This window comes from Lonchura striata, chromosome 28 (assembly GCF_046129695.1).
Source record: "Lonchura striata isolate bLonStr1 chromosome 28, bLonStr1.mat, whole genome shotgun sequence".
Lineage (NCBI taxonomy): Eukaryota > Metazoa > Chordata > Aves > Passeriformes > Estrildidae > Lonchura > Lonchura striata.
This window is the reverse complement of record NC_134630.1, coordinates 1477729-1494496: the sequence shown is the minus strand read 5'-3', so window position 1 is coordinate 1494496 and position 16768 is coordinate 1477729. Positions and strand designations below refer to the sequence as shown.

The 16768-nt window shown below is 42.4% G+C and overlaps 1 protein-coding gene across 1 annotated transcript in view; it reads right to left on the bottom strand.

Annotated features, from left to right (window-relative positions):
• LMNB2 (lamin B2) overlaps positions 1 to 16768 on the bottom strand; it is a 40433-nt gene that overhangs the window by 5101 nt on the left and 18564 nt on the right. Inside the window, exons 3-11 of the mRNA XM_021528183.3 lie at positions 15269 to 15425; positions 14505 to 14630; positions 11983 to 12153; positions 5142 to 5267; positions 4726 to 4946; positions 3867 to 4158; positions 3277 to 3384; positions 2370 to 2489; positions 891 to 992 (exon numbers count right to left, since the gene is read on the bottom strand). Of these exons, the coding sequence (XP_021383858.1) occupies positions 891 to 992; positions 2370 to 2489; positions 3277 to 3384; positions 3867 to 4158; positions 4726 to 4946; positions 5142 to 5267; positions 11983 to 12153; positions 14505 to 14630; positions 15269 to 15425 (1423 nt within the window). The remainder of the gene's footprint in view (positions 1 to 890; positions 993 to 2369; positions 2490 to 3276; positions 3385 to 3866; positions 4159 to 4725; positions 4947 to 5141; positions 5268 to 11982; positions 12154 to 14504; positions 14631 to 15268; positions 15426 to 16768) is intronic.

The window sequence follows — 16768 nt, the reverse complement described above, 5'->3', positions numbered from 1 at the left end:
GAACATCACCACATAAGAGGAAGTAGAGTACATGCCATGCCCCTGGTTGTGGTTTCCTGCAACAGGCTTACTGGTTAGTCTCCATATTTCCAACAGTGATACAGATGACAAACAAAAATTGTGATGCGATTAGCTATAGACCAGCAAGTTCCTGTATTTCAAATGCTGATTTTATTTGAGAGCAATCTCTGCTGTATTGTATAGCTGTTTTTCTGGGTAAGAAAAATCAGTTGTTTTATACTACAAACACACTGCTTAAACTTTGGGACCAAAAAAGCATTGATAACTCACCTGCAAACCTGCACAGAATGCATTCTTTGTGAAAAGACCTACTAATGGCCATTGATCAGAAGAACAAATCCCTTAAGTTTCAAATTTAAAATATTTTCTGGTATCACCTATATATCTTTCTCCTTTTTTTACTCTGTCAACTGCAGGTTGCTTATTTCACATTATTAAACTAAAGGTTATCAAAACATACATGTGGTATTATTAAGAAAAATAATTGCAGCAACAGAAGCACCCCCATTCCCGGTTTTCAGTGGTTATCTGGTAATATCCTGTTTCCAGTAAGAATGCCCTGGGGCAGCATATACTGGGAGGAACACTGCCTGCTAACACTGAAACTATGTGATCTGAAGCACAGATACCCTGAGCAGGCATCAGCCACTGCCTGAGCTGTACCAGGATGGATCCCAGCAGTAATTCCTGGCAGCACTGCTCACATTGTCCTCTCTTGGTGCACTGCAATGTTGCAAGCAACCATTGGAAGAAAGGACTAGGAAGCTCAGAGTTGACAAAAGTTGAAGTGGGATCCCCCCACTAAACCTTATGCCTGATTGATCCAACTAATGAGGCACAAGTTAAACATCTGGTTTGCATCTGATTACCTGTTGGTTGAAAAGGTCTTCCTCTCCATATTCTGCTTCATCTTCTTCCTCTTCATTCTCTCGCATGACTACTGATTTAGTAACACTTCTCACTGCAACTTCCTACACAAAATGACAGATAAGGAGATGGCCAGGAGTCTTTATCTATTTGTTAAGTTTTTGCTATATCATCAATGTAATATCCTTATTAAATTTTGGAGAGTTTAAAGCAACTTGGCCTACATTTAACCACTAACTATGCAAGCAAATACAAGCAATATCTTGCAAACCACAGCATAATTCCTATTTCTGTGCACTAAAAGGCATGGTAATGTAATTCAGTCACTTAATTTTTTTTCATTACCCTGGGATTTAAGAGGAAGCAGACATGTTTCAGGTGATCACAGTCAGTTTTACACAAGGTCACAGCAGACACGGGTAGGAGCTGTCTGAGACACAGTGTAATGTAAGAAACCAAACTTTCTCAGTATGATTACACAACATAAGGAATACTCCCAGTTTCTAATAAATATCCAATGTTAATTGCATACACTGGTTATCAGCATGGTTTTACAAGCCAGGCACTAAAGGACATTCTAAAACTCCAGGAAGCTTCCTTTACTACTAAATTATTTTAACACTTCTAAATAGTAAGAAATTCTTCTGCCTACTTGCACCATGGAAATCACAGGTGAAAATCTCTAATTGTGGAAGAAGTTGCCCTTAACATACACTCCTAAGCAGGGATACTAAAGGTAACAATAGTGAAAACAGACACAGATTTGAAAGTTTTTCAAATACTAGTTTGACCACACAGTTTGAATATGGAGAGCATTAGTTTTCTATTTGTACAAATTAACCCTCTCCTACCTCATCCTGCCCACAAAGTTCTTCCAGAAAACTGCGAGAAAGGCAACACAAAAACTGATATGACTGTGGTCTGTTTCCTTTTCCTACTGTTATCAGATTGCTTGGATAATGGTATGGTTATGAGTAACAGCCAAGGCATGATTCTTCCTTGCAAAAGTCATCTGCAGAGATGTAGGACAATGCAGAATGCTCAGGAACCTCTGCCAAATTAGAACTTATGATATGTTTCTAACGTGGAAAGGACAATTATCTTCTTACATTAATATTTACATTGCACCTCAGAACATCATAAGGACTATATAATGAAACTGAATTGCCAGAAATGCTTCTTTTTTTTACTCTTCTGAAAGTACATACTCAAATTCCAAACAAATTCTATACTAGCAGGGTATTCTTCTAAAATAGGAAATAAGTGTCTGTGGGCATTATCATGATGATCACAGTTTTTAAAAATATCCAAAAAATGCCAGAGATATGTACATAAATAATATGTAATTATTTCAGTGTTATAAACTGTCATATTAGAAGACAACACAGAGATCTTACAATCAGGATTTTGTCATAGTGTCATGTCTCCCCACCCTCAAATTAAGAGTTTGGGAGATAACCCAACCCATCGACACAGCCTACCTCTCCTTCAGAGTTGACAAGATAAGTGCGGATATTTCCACCAGTGCCCCAGCTGCCTTGATTCTTCCACACAAGAACAGAAGGGGGACTATGAGATACGCCCGCATCTGCACCCCAGATCTAGAGAGAATGACAATCGGTAATTAGCTGTTTATCCAATTTTTTCTTTTAAATATACATATCCCCCTAATTCTCTTACTTCTCTCTACATACTAGGTTTCTTTTCTGAATTCCAATGGCAGTTGGAATTACCCTAATTTTAATGACACTATTACTTGTAGTAAGGTATTAAAAACTCTAATACTGCAGTCATGAATTCTTTTCTGAACAAATTTCTCCTACCACTGTCTCAATAACCATACTGCAAGGCAAAAAGCAACACATAGTGCATCAACTTAATCTTTTATCCATATCTGAACAATTGATACTTAAGTATAAATAGCTGCAAATGATTAAAAGATACATTTGTTTCTTCCTAAAGAACATCTGTTGCAGACTGAAAATAAAATACAAAATTATTGAAAAGCAGCTGTTCAACAGCATTAACTACAGTTAATGCTATCAATGTCCATCTTAACTACAGTCTGGATGAATGCTCTGAACTGTTCCCAATTCTTTAAGGATTAGGGTTCTAAATCAGGGCAAAGGTGTTTGGAAACAAATAGTTCTTGACTTATCCCCAAAAATACCTTTTTCTTCTATTTATTATGTGCCCAAAGAAATGGTCTTAAATACGGAAGTACTAATATAGAAATTAATTTTTTGGTTTGCATTTTTATAACTGAAATCTTGCTCCTCTAGAGTGAGACCCATGAAATCGAATCAGGCTATACCAGACTTCAAGATTTTCAATTGCCACATCATCAACAGAAGAATATGTTGTTGACATACGGTAAATACAACTTACTGTAACAGTCTGCCCAGCTCTGAGGACATACTTAGGAGTAAATTTGTAAGCAATTTCGTCTCCATCTCCAATTTGTCTTTTCAGTCTCCAGTTACCTAAAGACTGATCCTAATGGAGAGAGTCAGAAAGTTATTCAGAGTGAACAAAACAGAACAAACAAGCATCAGAATCTAGGTCTTTGTTATTAAAATAATAGGAATATAAATTTATCTATATGGTTGTTAGACATTTGCACTCTACCTTGAAAGTATTTGCCTATATCCAGTCAGAGTCTAAAGTGTAAATCCCTTAACATCATTCAGCAAGATTTTAAAAGACAACCATTTCACACAACAAAGTTCTGCTAGACAGCAGGCTGCTTCTGTGAGCAATGTCCCAGCACACATTTACACACCTGGGACACAAATCGTATTATCTTCCTGCAGCATGTCAGCCCACCATTATGTTCAACTTTTAAAGTCCCCATTAATTCCTGCAGAATTCTGCACCTTGAGATGCTGCTCCTACTCTCCACGTGGCCGAACCTACTCATGCTGCAAAAGGCTGTGTTTAGTTCCTGCTTGTTTTCTATGAGTTCTGCTGATGCTCACCTTCTCAGAGTTGTTCTTAAGCTGAACATACTTGCCCTCCAGGTCTATCTCTTCTATGCTGATACTTCCTGTAGATGAAGCTTGCTGGGACATTTGAAAGCTACTGCTACTGCTGCTGCCACTGATACTTCCAGTGCCAATCCCACTAGTTCCACTGCCAGAAAGCTCCTCTGCTTCAATACGTTTTCTCTTGCCTCGGGAAGAGCGAGCAAGTGAAGTGCTGCTGCTGCTGCTGCTGGAGGTAGCCCGAGAGACTGTGACACGGGAAGAGGGACTTGGAGAGAGCTTCAACCTTAACACAACCAAGAAAACATTTGAATTAACTCACCCAGAGAACCACAAAGCTACAATATCATCAAGTAACCAGACTGTAATGTGGTCCAAGGCTGACAGTATTCTCACTCTATATGTCAAGAGTACTGCATATATGAGGAGGAGGGGGCTACCCATTTCTGAGGAATGTTCTTGCAGTATGACCACGTGACATGGAAAGCTGTGATACTGAGAGCAGCACAGATCCCTTAACCCTTCCCTCCAGTACAGCTACTATCTAACACACTATTCTTGAGCCCCATGATTTAAAACCATAGAGTACAAGCATTTAATTAAAAAGATGATATAAAGACCAAGCACAGAACGGTGTATTTCACTGTACTCCAAGACCATTACAAAAACCCCAAAATAAGTACAGTGTTCAGCTGAGAACAAGTGTTCCATGTAACAACATTGTGGTGTGAAGCCAATATAATTTCAGTGAAAGGTAATCTGGGCATTCCTGTTCAAGGGGTAAAAAAATAAGGGCAAGAAATGAAAGTAACACTTAAGAGTCCTTAGAAAAGAAAGTGGACTCTTTACACACCTTTCTTCCTCGCCTTCCAGGAGCTTTCGGTAAGCACTGATCTCCATGTCCAGGGCTAATTTAACATCAAGTAGTTCTTGGTACTCCGTAAGTTGAAGCTGCATCTGGTCCCTCATGTCTGTCATTTCCCTTTCCTTTGCATCCAGCATCTTCCTGAACTTCTCCCGCTCACCAGCCATCATTTCCTCCAGTTCCCGAATGCGATCTTCTGCTGCACTGGCCTGGGCACACAGCAGAAGAAAAAGCTCGCCTGGCATCCATGCAGGTCCACTCAAAAAGTTAAAACCCTTCTCCCTCCCAAATGAACATAAAGATTTCTCTGTGCAAAATTCAGAAAATATGAAGGGTCAGAAACATTAATATATTCACATAAAACAGCTGTGTGTTTGAGATGAAAGCCAATTTAGTCCCTTTACCTGTTTCTGAAGACCAGAAAGCTGGTAGCTAAGAGCTTCTATCCTCATGCGAGCCTCCTTCAGCTCCTCTCGAGCTGCACCAGCAGCTTTGTCATTTTGGTCAGAAGACAATTTGGCATTCTCCAGCTGGAATGAAAGTTTTATATAGCTCACTTGTACTGAGTTAGAAATCCTGAAATATGCTTTTGGTAAAAAAATAGCATGTATTTAATTTTATAAAATTTTAAATGGTCTGGTAAGTTTAGGATAAGAACTGCATAACATTAAGGAATGCCCTAAGGACTGAAGGAAAATGTATTTCAGGATTCACTTATGCTGTTAAAAAAATACTCTATTAGCCCTCCCATTATACAAACAACCTTAGTTTCCAAAAAACTGACCACATGCTCTGCTTGTTTGTCCTAAGGCAAATCACACTGGGTGACAGCAAAGGCTGCCTACCTAATTCATGTCCTGGTCCAACAGTTCCCTGGATGCCCAGAGACTAACCCAATAAAATATTTCATGGGTATTATGTCTCTGTTGGCTATATGCAACTCAGGAACTTCCTCAGTCAGGGAAAATATTTTACTGCTTACTATCTCTCAGTGGATTTCTCAGGCATGAATTTGTGTCAAAATTTAGGAATTTTGAATTTTTGGGACAATGAGTTTAGCTCTATATTAAAGAACAATACTTTCTGTTTCTTCTCTATCTGGACATTCTCACTGGACATTCACTGTTCCTGCTCCTACTGGAAAAATAGCAAACAATCACTCCTCATTCACCTTCCTCCATGCTATTTCTCCCCTTACAGACATCCATTGTATCTTTCACTTCTTGCAACGTATCTCTTTTCCAGGTAAAATTTTACTTAAAATTTTCTCATGCATGAATTGTTTCCCACTCTAAATTGTCTCTGTCAATTATGTAGTACTTTTGCAAATAAAACTATGCATGGCACTCCAGATGACATCCTGTCCCAGAGGCAAAAAATTGGTTTGGTTTTATTCTCTTTCCAAAATAGTTGCCAATAAAAAATTTGGTTTTTATTTTTTGTTAAATTCACCTAGTGAACAAGCTTAATTTCTAGTGGCTAATTTTAACCAAAACAGAGCAAAACCAGTAATCTTACATGGTAAGTTTCATGAAAGCAGAGAGCTAGAAAAACCATCCTTTATATGCCTTAGAGGTGGATTTCAACAATTTTGCCACACCATGGAATCCACTCAAAAACTAAATTGATCTAATTCTAAGAACAGTTACAGGCAGATGTTCTTTAGCCACACAGCACAAAGGTTTACAAAATCAATCTTCACTAGCTCTGCTGTTCACTAGTTTCTGAGCAGCACACACAGAGCCTTTAGGCTACAGATTTTGAAGGAACATCAACTACACATGCCATTACTTCTTGTAAAGTTTAAAACTAAAAAATATTTGAAATCTGACAACTTTACTAGCCTTCACTACTTTACAGTCAAGCTGGCATAGTGCCAAGTACTCAGGCTTTCTACTGCTTATTACCACAGACCATTATGATCTTTCTTAGAAGCTGTTTTTAAGTATTCAGAAGTCGCAATAAGGTCTCCCTGGAGAATTCTCTTGCCCAAGCTGAACATCCCAGCTAAACTTCCCAACTCTCTCCATGAGAGGTGGTCCAGTCCTCAGGATGACTTTTATGACCTTCTTTGGACTTTTTCCAGACATTCCACAACTGCCCTGCGCAAGAAGTGAGCTTTTAACCAAGACCATCTCATCCTGGAGCTGCTCAGTAGCTAAACCTAGTGATTTGCTTTGACATAATATTCCTCCCCAGCTTTGGCTCTCTAAGAGGGACATGTCTTTGTTCAGAAATCACAGAACTAAGTTCACAGCTAAATCACTTTCCCCCCATACTCCAACTTCATCCATAACAACCACCTTTATGCAGGGAAAAAGCAGCTTAATTTCCCCTGTTCAAAACTTGTCACTTTTTCATTCTCTAAGTCTGTATATTGCATCATTTTTAATTTTTTTTTTTTTCTACTAAGCATCTTCTATCCTGAACCTCCTTCATACTGTGACAAGTCAACCCAAATAGCTCCTTGTATTAGGTATTACATGTTCCAGAGTTCTGTGAATAATTCCAACCCTGTCAACTGTGTTGGGGGTTTTAATTTTAATTTTGGGGTATTAGTATCTATTATCTATAGGGTTGCTGCCATAAGTAATAGTTAAATATTTGTAGATAAGTATTTCTCAAATCATTACCCCAAAGAATTCAAAGGGAATCTCAGTGAAGGCTGGGAGAGAACAATGTAAGCAGTACCATCATTCTTCCAGCACAAAAGAACAAGTGGCTGTAACTTTGACAAGTACTTTCAACAGTGAGAATTGCCAGGATGGGGCTCTGAGCAACCTGGCCTAGTTTAAAGACATTCCTGTTCAAGGCTGGGTGTGGGTCTCAGATTCAGTCAAAGAGATAAACAGTTTCTATCCAGGCAGAAGCCTGGGAAAGAGCTGGAGAAGAATGTAAATAATTCTTTATCTCTCTTGTTATTCACATTGTTTATAGTTAAGTTCTATCACTGTGCGTCAAGCACTTTGCACCAATGCTGTGAGTTGTTTTCACTTCAGGTCTAATGGAATTGGCCCTTACAAAGCTCTGTATAAAAGAGCAGTGTATTTTGAATAAACCGGAATTTTACTCTCAGCAGCCTTCTGATCAGAGTCTTCTCATTCCCGTCCTGCCTTGACAGCGACATCTGGTGACCCTGACGTGATACGCACCCTGCCCTGAAGGGACAGGGTCTGGTGACCTGACGTGGAATTTCAGCCTCGGTAGCAGACCCGAACCTGGCATCTTGCGGGGGGTCTCCCTCTGATGCGGTTCCACGCCAACAGCCTGGAGGCTGTGCTTGGACACCTTTGCCTTCTTAAAGAAAGGTAAAGCTGAAACCTCTTGCCTTCCGGAGAAGGCATGGTCCTGTTTGGACTGCGGACTGGCTCTTAGAGGTCAGAACTGCGTGGGATGGGTTTTCCCTGAAATAGCGGACTGTCGGACTCTTGAAGTTGACATCTGCTAGGGAAAGGTTTCCTAACAATGGGAAACCAGCCATCTGCAGTCGAGCGAGCAGTCTTGACTGCCTGGTGAGCCTACATCCCTCTTGTGGGAGCTTGGCTCTCTGAGGAAGACCTGGTCAGACTTTTGAGTTGGGCTCAGGATCAGGGATTTTCTGTGAATCCTAGGTCCTCCTTTGATCGTAAGGTCTGGCTCGACTTGGGATGCTGTCTCACGGCGCAAATGCACAAAGGTGACACTACAGCGTCTGACTTGGCTGCAATCTGGGCAGGCATCAACATAGCCTTGGACACAGGCAGCGATTCTGACCAGAACATTTCGGGATTCCGGACACAGACCGCGGCACAGCCCGTGTGGTGGCTGGCTGCACAGGTGCACTCTGCCCTGAACGCAGTGTCGGCGACATCATCCGCCCTTCAGGAGGCAGCCGGGGTGCCTTTGCCACAGCTATCAGCTTCAGCACACCCAGCATTGCATGGACTGCACAGGGTGGCCCTGGACTGGCAGGAGCCGCCGCCGCCCATGGCCCTGAAGCCCCCTCCTTTCCAAACCACATTTGTGGGGAGGCTGGCACTGCCCGCATCATGTCACGGAGTGGGGGTTGCCTCCTGACTCCTTCGCTGATGGAGCCTGCGCAGACGCCACTGCAGCCTTTGGTCCATCCCCTGGCATGCCCACCGCCACCTGCGGGGATTTCAGCTGTAGCGAAGGGACAGCCTTTGACTCCCGGTCCACCCCTCTGCGTGCCATGTGGACCGGCTGTTTTGATTTCATTTACTGTGCTGGCATTAGTTGTCCAACAGCACGTCTTGGGCGGGACACCCATGTTGTTCTCCCCCCTGCCCACTGTGGGATAGACTCCTGCGTTGGGGATGGTGCCTGCCTTCCATGCCACGCTTGCCATGCCGCCACCCCTGCCAACAGCAGGCTTTACTGTCCTGTCCACCACTGGCTCCAGCAGCAGCAGCAGCCTCGCCTCTGCCCACCCCAGGACCGCCAGTGTCACTCCCAGGAGAAACCGCCACAGCCGCGGCACTGCCCGCTGCCGGCTCCAGTGCCCATGCTGCCTTCTGCATTGCAACTGCAAGCGCCAAGAGTGCCACTGCTGCCACCGACCTTGGAATTGGCGGAAGTGCTGTGGCTGCCGCTGCCGGGAGACGCGGTGGTGCTTCCCGCCCTGCTCACCGTGGGGAAGGGACCACAGGATGCAGTAGCTCCAGACACTGCACCCCCTGAAGCTGGCTCATCAGCAGCGGCTCCACCCTGCGATCTGGCGGCCAAGAGTCCCGCGCTGGACAATGAATTCAGCCCTTCGCTTCCTCCAGACTGCACCGAGTTCTGTCCCTCCAAGGGAGAGGGGGTGGGAAGAGGCACCGGCTTGGCCAGCGGCAGCGCCACTGCTGCTGGTCCCAAAGCTGGGAATGAGGGGTGTGGGGCCGCGAATCAGGGAACTGTGCAGTGATCGACTGTATTCTGCGGCAGCACAGGCACACTGGAAGAGAGGAGCAGCCCCTTGTTCTGGGCGGGCTTGGGTGGTGCAGGGAGCCCTGGAGCCCGGGTGGAATTTTATATTCCTGGGGAAACCCACCCTTCTCATACCATTTGCATCCTTATCTTGTGGTTTGTGGAGCGGGATGCCATGAAGCTGTAGGAAGACCCATGGCTAAGCGGAGTGAGGGGAGAGCAGAAACTCGGAGGAATTGCCGCATTTCTCGCAGCCTGTTGGGGACGTGCACTGAACTGTAAGGTTGGGAGAGGTTGCTGATTTATCAGTGGTCCTGGAGTGTCCCAGGGACCCCAAATTCAGGGGCCCCAGGAAATACCAAAGAGAAGCTGGGGGCCGAGCTGGGTGAATCTTGGCTCAGCAGAGAGCCTGGGCTCCCCGCCCCCCTGGCTGGATTTGGGACACTTGGCCCTGCCCACGGAGCCGGGTCCCCCGCCTTGACAAGCATCGCTGGGTCCTAGAGCCTGCCGCTGGCTCTTCAAAAAAAAAAAAAAAAGGCAGAAAGAGCTGTGTTTTCACTGACAGCTCAAAGTACTGGAAAGCCACAAATCAACCTCAGCCCAAGTGATTGAATTAAGGGCTGTGGCCATGGCATTTCAGAGATTTCATGGCATTTCAGAGGTTTCTCAAGTGTTGTGAATTTAGTCCTTTCTAAATTGGGTCAATTTAATTCAATTGTTTTGAAAGCTTTGAGGATGCAATTTGGACCTGAGTTCAATTTCATCACTCAAGCTGTCCATTGAGGACATGATTGCATAGGCAAAGCCTTGCATGATTCTTTTATTAACACACACCTTGTAAAAGCAATTCTGATGAATGCCAACCAATGTTTCACCTGCTGCATCTTACTGGCTGGGACAAATCCCAGAGGCCTAAAGGCTTTGCAGCTGTGGCAAACAGATGTTATGCATCTTGCCAAATTCAAATTTGGCTGATTTGGGTATGTGCTTGTGTTGTAAATACCTTCTTTTCTGTCATGTCATGCTCACACTGGGAAATGGGTTTTGACAAGTTGGACTGCCAGTCCTTTGACAGTTTGACAATGAGTTGTTACAATCTTAGAGTTGGTAACTGATTCCTTGAAAATTATATGTTTGGAAGCTCTTTGACCATTCTGAGCCAACATCCAATGAGGTTTTGAATTATCAACTAGTGAACCTCGGAGTCGTGTTTGTCCTCTCTTCTGCAAAAGGCCCTGCAGAAAGGAGACAAACACCGCCTCCTTCTTTAAACAAAAAGGGGGAAATGTGGGTCTCAGATTCAGTCAAAGAGAAATTGAGAGTGTCTATCCAGGCAGAAGCCTGGGAAAGAGCTGGAGAAGAATGTAAATAATTCTTTATCTCTCTTGTTATTCACATTGTTTATAGTTAAGTTCTATCACTTTGCGTCAAGCACTTTGCACCAATGCTGTGAGTTGTTCTCACTTCAGGTCCAATGTAATTGGCCCTCACGAAGCTCTGTATAAAAGAGCAGTGTATTTTGAATAAACCGGAGTTTTTACTCTCAGCAGCCTTCTGAGTAAGTCTTCTCATTCCCGTCCTGCCTCAACAGTGACAGCAGGGGGCTGGTCTAGATGGCTTTTAAAGGTCCCTTCCAGCTCAAACCACTCTATAATTCTATGATTTCCAATTACATACCATGGTTTTCATCATCAAAGCTGGTTAAGAAAGATCTGGTATCTTGCCTGAAGCTTCCCTGTCACCAAAGAATTCACAGCTGCATCTAGTAATTTTCCAGTCCAGAACTATCTTAGATCATTGAAATGTTGCAAGGCTTAGACATATTTAAAAGTGTATTGGCGTGATTATGAACACTGCAACAGCCACAGTTAAGAGCAAAGTGACAATGCCCCTTAGATAAGAAGCCCCTTCCAGTGTGTCTGTGTTAGTTTGCAAGCTCACTGCATCCAAGCAAAAGCCAATACTGAGACACATCCACTTCCAATCCCCCCCTCCAGCTTCTTATGCACAACATATTGACCATATTGCAAGTTTTCCCAACCCCTCCATTTGTGAAGAAAAACTGGATCTACTGATATAAGAAAAGAACCCTTATAGCAGAAGACATTGTCTAATCAGCTACTGTTTGACATCCACTATTCCCACTGTGTCTTCTGCAGAGACCAACAACAGCTCCACATGTTTTCTCACTGACCTCTCTTGACTAAAGCTATTGCTTCTTGGCTATAACCTCCCTGGAAATGCACCTTCACACAAGTCCAGTAGAGCTGGTAGAAGTGGTTTTTATCTCAAAAACTGGGCTTCCAGTCTGACAGTGCTGTGGACAGCAGTTGTTACCTTAGCCTGATATGTCTGCTCCAGCTCCATCTTATACAGTTTGACTTGTTCATCATGTTGATTTCGCAGATCCTCCAGAGCCTGGGTCATTTTAGATTCATACTCCTGTTGGCGGCTTGTGTCCACCTCAATCAAACGATGTTCATGTCGTTTTCTTGTTTCCCTTATTTCCTACATACACACATACAAAGAGGGACAAATTCCCACACTAAGGTAAACAGTTCAAGTATTTACATTCAGACAACAATTAACTACTGCAGTACTAACTATTTAGCATAATGGAGCTACAGTATTACAGGCATTTAAGCCTGGGAATTGCTGCGTGCACTAACAGATTCAAATTACTGTTCTCATTTGTCAGGATGTAATTCTTAAAGTGATCCAACTTAACACCAGCTTCAAAAATACCTACATACTGTCTAAGTAAGGGGCTGGTTTATGCTACAAAAGTCAACATGGGGGGAAGGGAGGTGGAAAAAACATCAATTTTTACATAGCAAAGAGATTCCATATGCTTCAATACAAACCCTGTCATCTCAATATGCATCCTGACATTACAATAGCAGTCTACAAGGAGTCAAATGAAAATTAACACCATTTGTGAACATTATATATATTTTAAAAAATTATAGAGAAAAACTGCATCTTCAAATTTCACTCTTAAGCACATGTGGGTCTCATCTATGTTCTATATACTTGATGTCCTCTTCTTATTAGATTTCGATTACAGCATTAATAAAGCAGCAATCCAAGCAATCCTGAAGACATAATTTTTTATGATCCGAGTTCGCACTGAGAAATTTTCATTTTTAGAAGTGTATTTGTTTTCTGTGCTTAAGAACACTGGTTGCAAACTAGTAAGGTAAGGTTTACTCATGCACATATTCATGCAGAGACTGGCTAGATCTGAATGTGTGGTATGAGAAAAATAATTTCTTCCTTCAGGGCAGGACAAACAACCAAGGAGTAGCTCTGAGTACTGGGAGGACGCCTGAAGTTAGCAGCAGGGCCATGAGGAACAAGAGCAAGTGAAGCAAGGCTCAATTTTGCTAGACTGGAGTCATAGGAGGCTAACACATACTCAAAACAACTTTACTAGTTGTTTAACAGAAATGCTCTACATCTAAAATAGATTCCCAGAAACATGTCCTTTTACTAGCAGCAATGTGCTCTGAAGTGATATGGAATAAACTTTTCTTTCTGTGGTTAATTTTTACACCAAGAAAACTAGCAAGCAGCAGTCTCTCAGTAACTGTAGGCAATGACAGCTCAGAAGCTAAAGGAATATTGTGGGGGACTACAAAGGATCAGGTGAAGGGCCGAGCTGATCCAGCAGTTTAACACCACTAGAATAAGCAGGCTTCACTTGCCACACCCCCAGTCATGATGACTCAATTCTAATGGAGATTTGGACCCTTCAGTAAACCAAATAAATTCACTAATGTAAAGGAAATCAATTTATTGCTTCATGTGTTGAATTGGTGCATACAAGAATCAAAGAGCTTCAGAAATGGCTAAAGAACATACCCTTGAGCACAGCAAGCTTTAGGATTAGCTTCTGCTATCTCATTTAGTTTCACCTTCATTCAATAACAACACATTATTCCCAAGAAGAAAAGTTATTTTAAGGTCCTACAAGCAAATAAGGATCTGTCACCGCAGTCAGTGTACCAATCCAACCACTCCAGGGCATAGAAATGAGACTATGGTCAGTACATCTCAGGCTGATCTCCCTGGTTGGCTTTTTTGCCCTACTCCAGCCCCTGTCTCCTGTCCTTAGCCACATAGCCCTGTCCCTGGCACTCATCTGGATTCTGTGGTAAATCAACTCAGCCACTAAGCAGTCAAAAATTAAACTCAACCAAGAAAACTTTATTATGTTTCTAGTTAATCTGGTTGAAATGGTTAGGTGAATCACACCTAGAGTAGATGAGATAAACAGTGGAAGCAGGTGGCGACTGCTCAGCAGCCACTAATTGAATGAGCTAGCAGAGCCACCAGAGATGGAATAAACAGACATAACACTTTGCATCAGGTACAGAGAGAGTCTTGCCTTCCTCTCCCTATTCCCACTATTACAAAAATTTTGGTCTTTACTAGAACTATTCACTTAACAGGCAGAAAACTACCTCTGCAATAAGCAAGGCAGTTGCATACTATTCTAGTCAATAAAAACAGGTTATAATCAGGTCCAGCAACCAAAGCCGGTGTAAGTAAAGAGCAGGATCATGCAAACAGGTCCAGAGAGAGGGAAAAAGATTTTCCCTTTCCCACAGCAGTCAGCTGGCTCCAGTTCACTTGCCCATGGAAAAATACTCTTGTCACCTGGTTCTCACACTGATTCCACCACTGATTTACCATGTAAACAGGTATAAAACCTTCACATATTTTATTACTCAACCCATTTATAGGAAGGATAATATTGATTTTCTCTGCCTGGACTAGTTAGTAGTTGCTCATAGTCAATTTGATTAAAAGCTACATAACTTTAGACAGTGGCAAGATTACTAGATTGATAATACCTCCTCAAATACATTCTTCCTGAAATCCAGATCCTCTTGCAAACTCTGGCACCGATTTTCCAGGTCCACACGCATGAGTGTCTCCTTCTCCAACTGCTTCTTTGCCACAGCATGACCATCTTCAGCCTAGTAAAGAATTTTAAAGATAATTTTGTCTGGATTCCTATCGTCCATCCATAAACCTCTTACAGTCTTCATCTGATGTCTTTGGAGCAGTTACTCACAACAACAAAACTAATATCTAGCCATTGATTTAAAGAAAACCAATCCACACCACCACCATAAAGAAAACACAATAAATAAAAAAGCTCCAGAAAAAAAAAAACAAGCATATCAGCTATTTAAAATGTAGGATTAGTTCAATACACTCTGATAAGGGGCTAAGGATTATTAATTCCTCATGCACAATACACTGCACTTTCTTTTTCTTGCTAGCAATGTCCCACTGGGTACTCCAGCACAGGTGTAAAATAATGCAGGACCTTACAAAGGATAATATTTAATGACTCAAGATATAAACACATCAGGAATTTAAAAAAAAACAAACATCTGACAACCAAAATGTCTAAAACATTGTCTTGCTTTGGATATTTTACATAGATTTCTTAAAATTTCATTCTGTATCCAAGAGGGGCAGCCAAAGATTCAGCAGTGAGCAAGGTGCATCATTGATGTCCAGACTATAAACTAACTGCAAAGAAAAAAGGGAATTTAAGCTACACAGCCTGTCCTGTGCTCAAGCAAGAGAGCATTCCCTACCATACCTTAGCAAGCTGGGCACGCAGATCAGCCACCTCTGCTTCCAGACTGCGTTTCTCATTCAGGACAGTATTGAGTTCTGCTTCACTTCTATGGAAGAGAACTTCCAGATCCTTGATACGACCCTGAGCCACAGACAAATCTGCATCTTTCTTCTTGTAGCTGGAAAAACAAAAGTACATTATACTTATATGGGTGCACACCCACCCTGAGCATGTTTTAATTACAGCCACAGGTATTTTGTTATCAGATACCTTTCATCAAGCCCAGCTCACCACTACATGGCTCCTACAGTAGTCTGCAAATGCTGCTGATCACTGACCTGGAACACCCCCAAAATGTGAAGCTGGTACTATGGTCTGTAAATGCATGGTACAGTAAAAAACATGTCATGGACAGACAAGAGAAAAACGAGAAGGCAACTCTGGCAGCTAAGAGATGGCAACACACACAAAGTATAAACAGTACTTTTTTATTTGGCAGCTTCAAATCCGGTACCTTCTACTTTGCAGTACAGTCCATGAAGCAAACAAAGTGCATGCAATTGTGATGCTACATTTTAGTTAAATGGTATGCTCTGTCTCACCCCTCAAAAAAGTACAGTTTACTCCAAGCTTGTAATCCTTCCCTAAAGTATCATGTATCTGTAATCCCATTGGCCCAAGTCTTATTCTGTGCCCACTTTGAATGACCCTGATAAGTGTGATGGGGAGACCAGGCTCTCTTTGGCCCTTTTCTCCCTAGCTTCTCCCTCTCTCCTCCTCCCCTCCCCTCTCCCTCAGAAACCATGCTGCTTCCCAGGGGTAGGACCCCCAATAAACCCTCATCTAATTAGCACTCTCAGAAGCTGTGTGGAGTCTTCTTGCCTGCCTGCTGCTACCAGCGAATTCACAGCTTGGGGGCCCCCCCTGGGGACCACAGATGCAGCACAACATGCAGTGGTCAAAGAGGCCTGAACATCCAAGGGTTTACATCCCATGTGTAAGCCCTGATGTAAACCCTTGGGTTTACATCTGTCACCCAAGGGTTTACATCTCATGTGGTCAAGCGTATTCTTTATGATGTAATCCCACAAAAAGTAGTAAAATACAGTAATCCACTATGGAAATGTGGTCACCTTTCAGGAACAAAACAGTATTTCTTCAGCAGTATTCATTACGGGCAAAGCATGTCGAAGTGCTTTAAATATCATTATTTGAGCTGTTATATCCAACTTTCAGATATGCTCAAGATAATTTTCCTTCTGCCCACCAAGTAATTTTTACTCTTTTCATCTAACATAGTGACTTTCTGCAGCTTTTCTCAGCATGTATCATTATGTTATTAAAAATGGATCTGTTATGTGCTATAATCCTTCCTTGTTGCTGCTTAAGTTCACTGTTCTAGTCTCACACCACATGGGATGGAGGGAACAGTTTTTTAAATGTTTTTCTCTTACGTCATCGCAGACACCTTTTCTCCCTTTCTATCTTCACACTTCTAATCTGATCTATAGATCTGTAGTT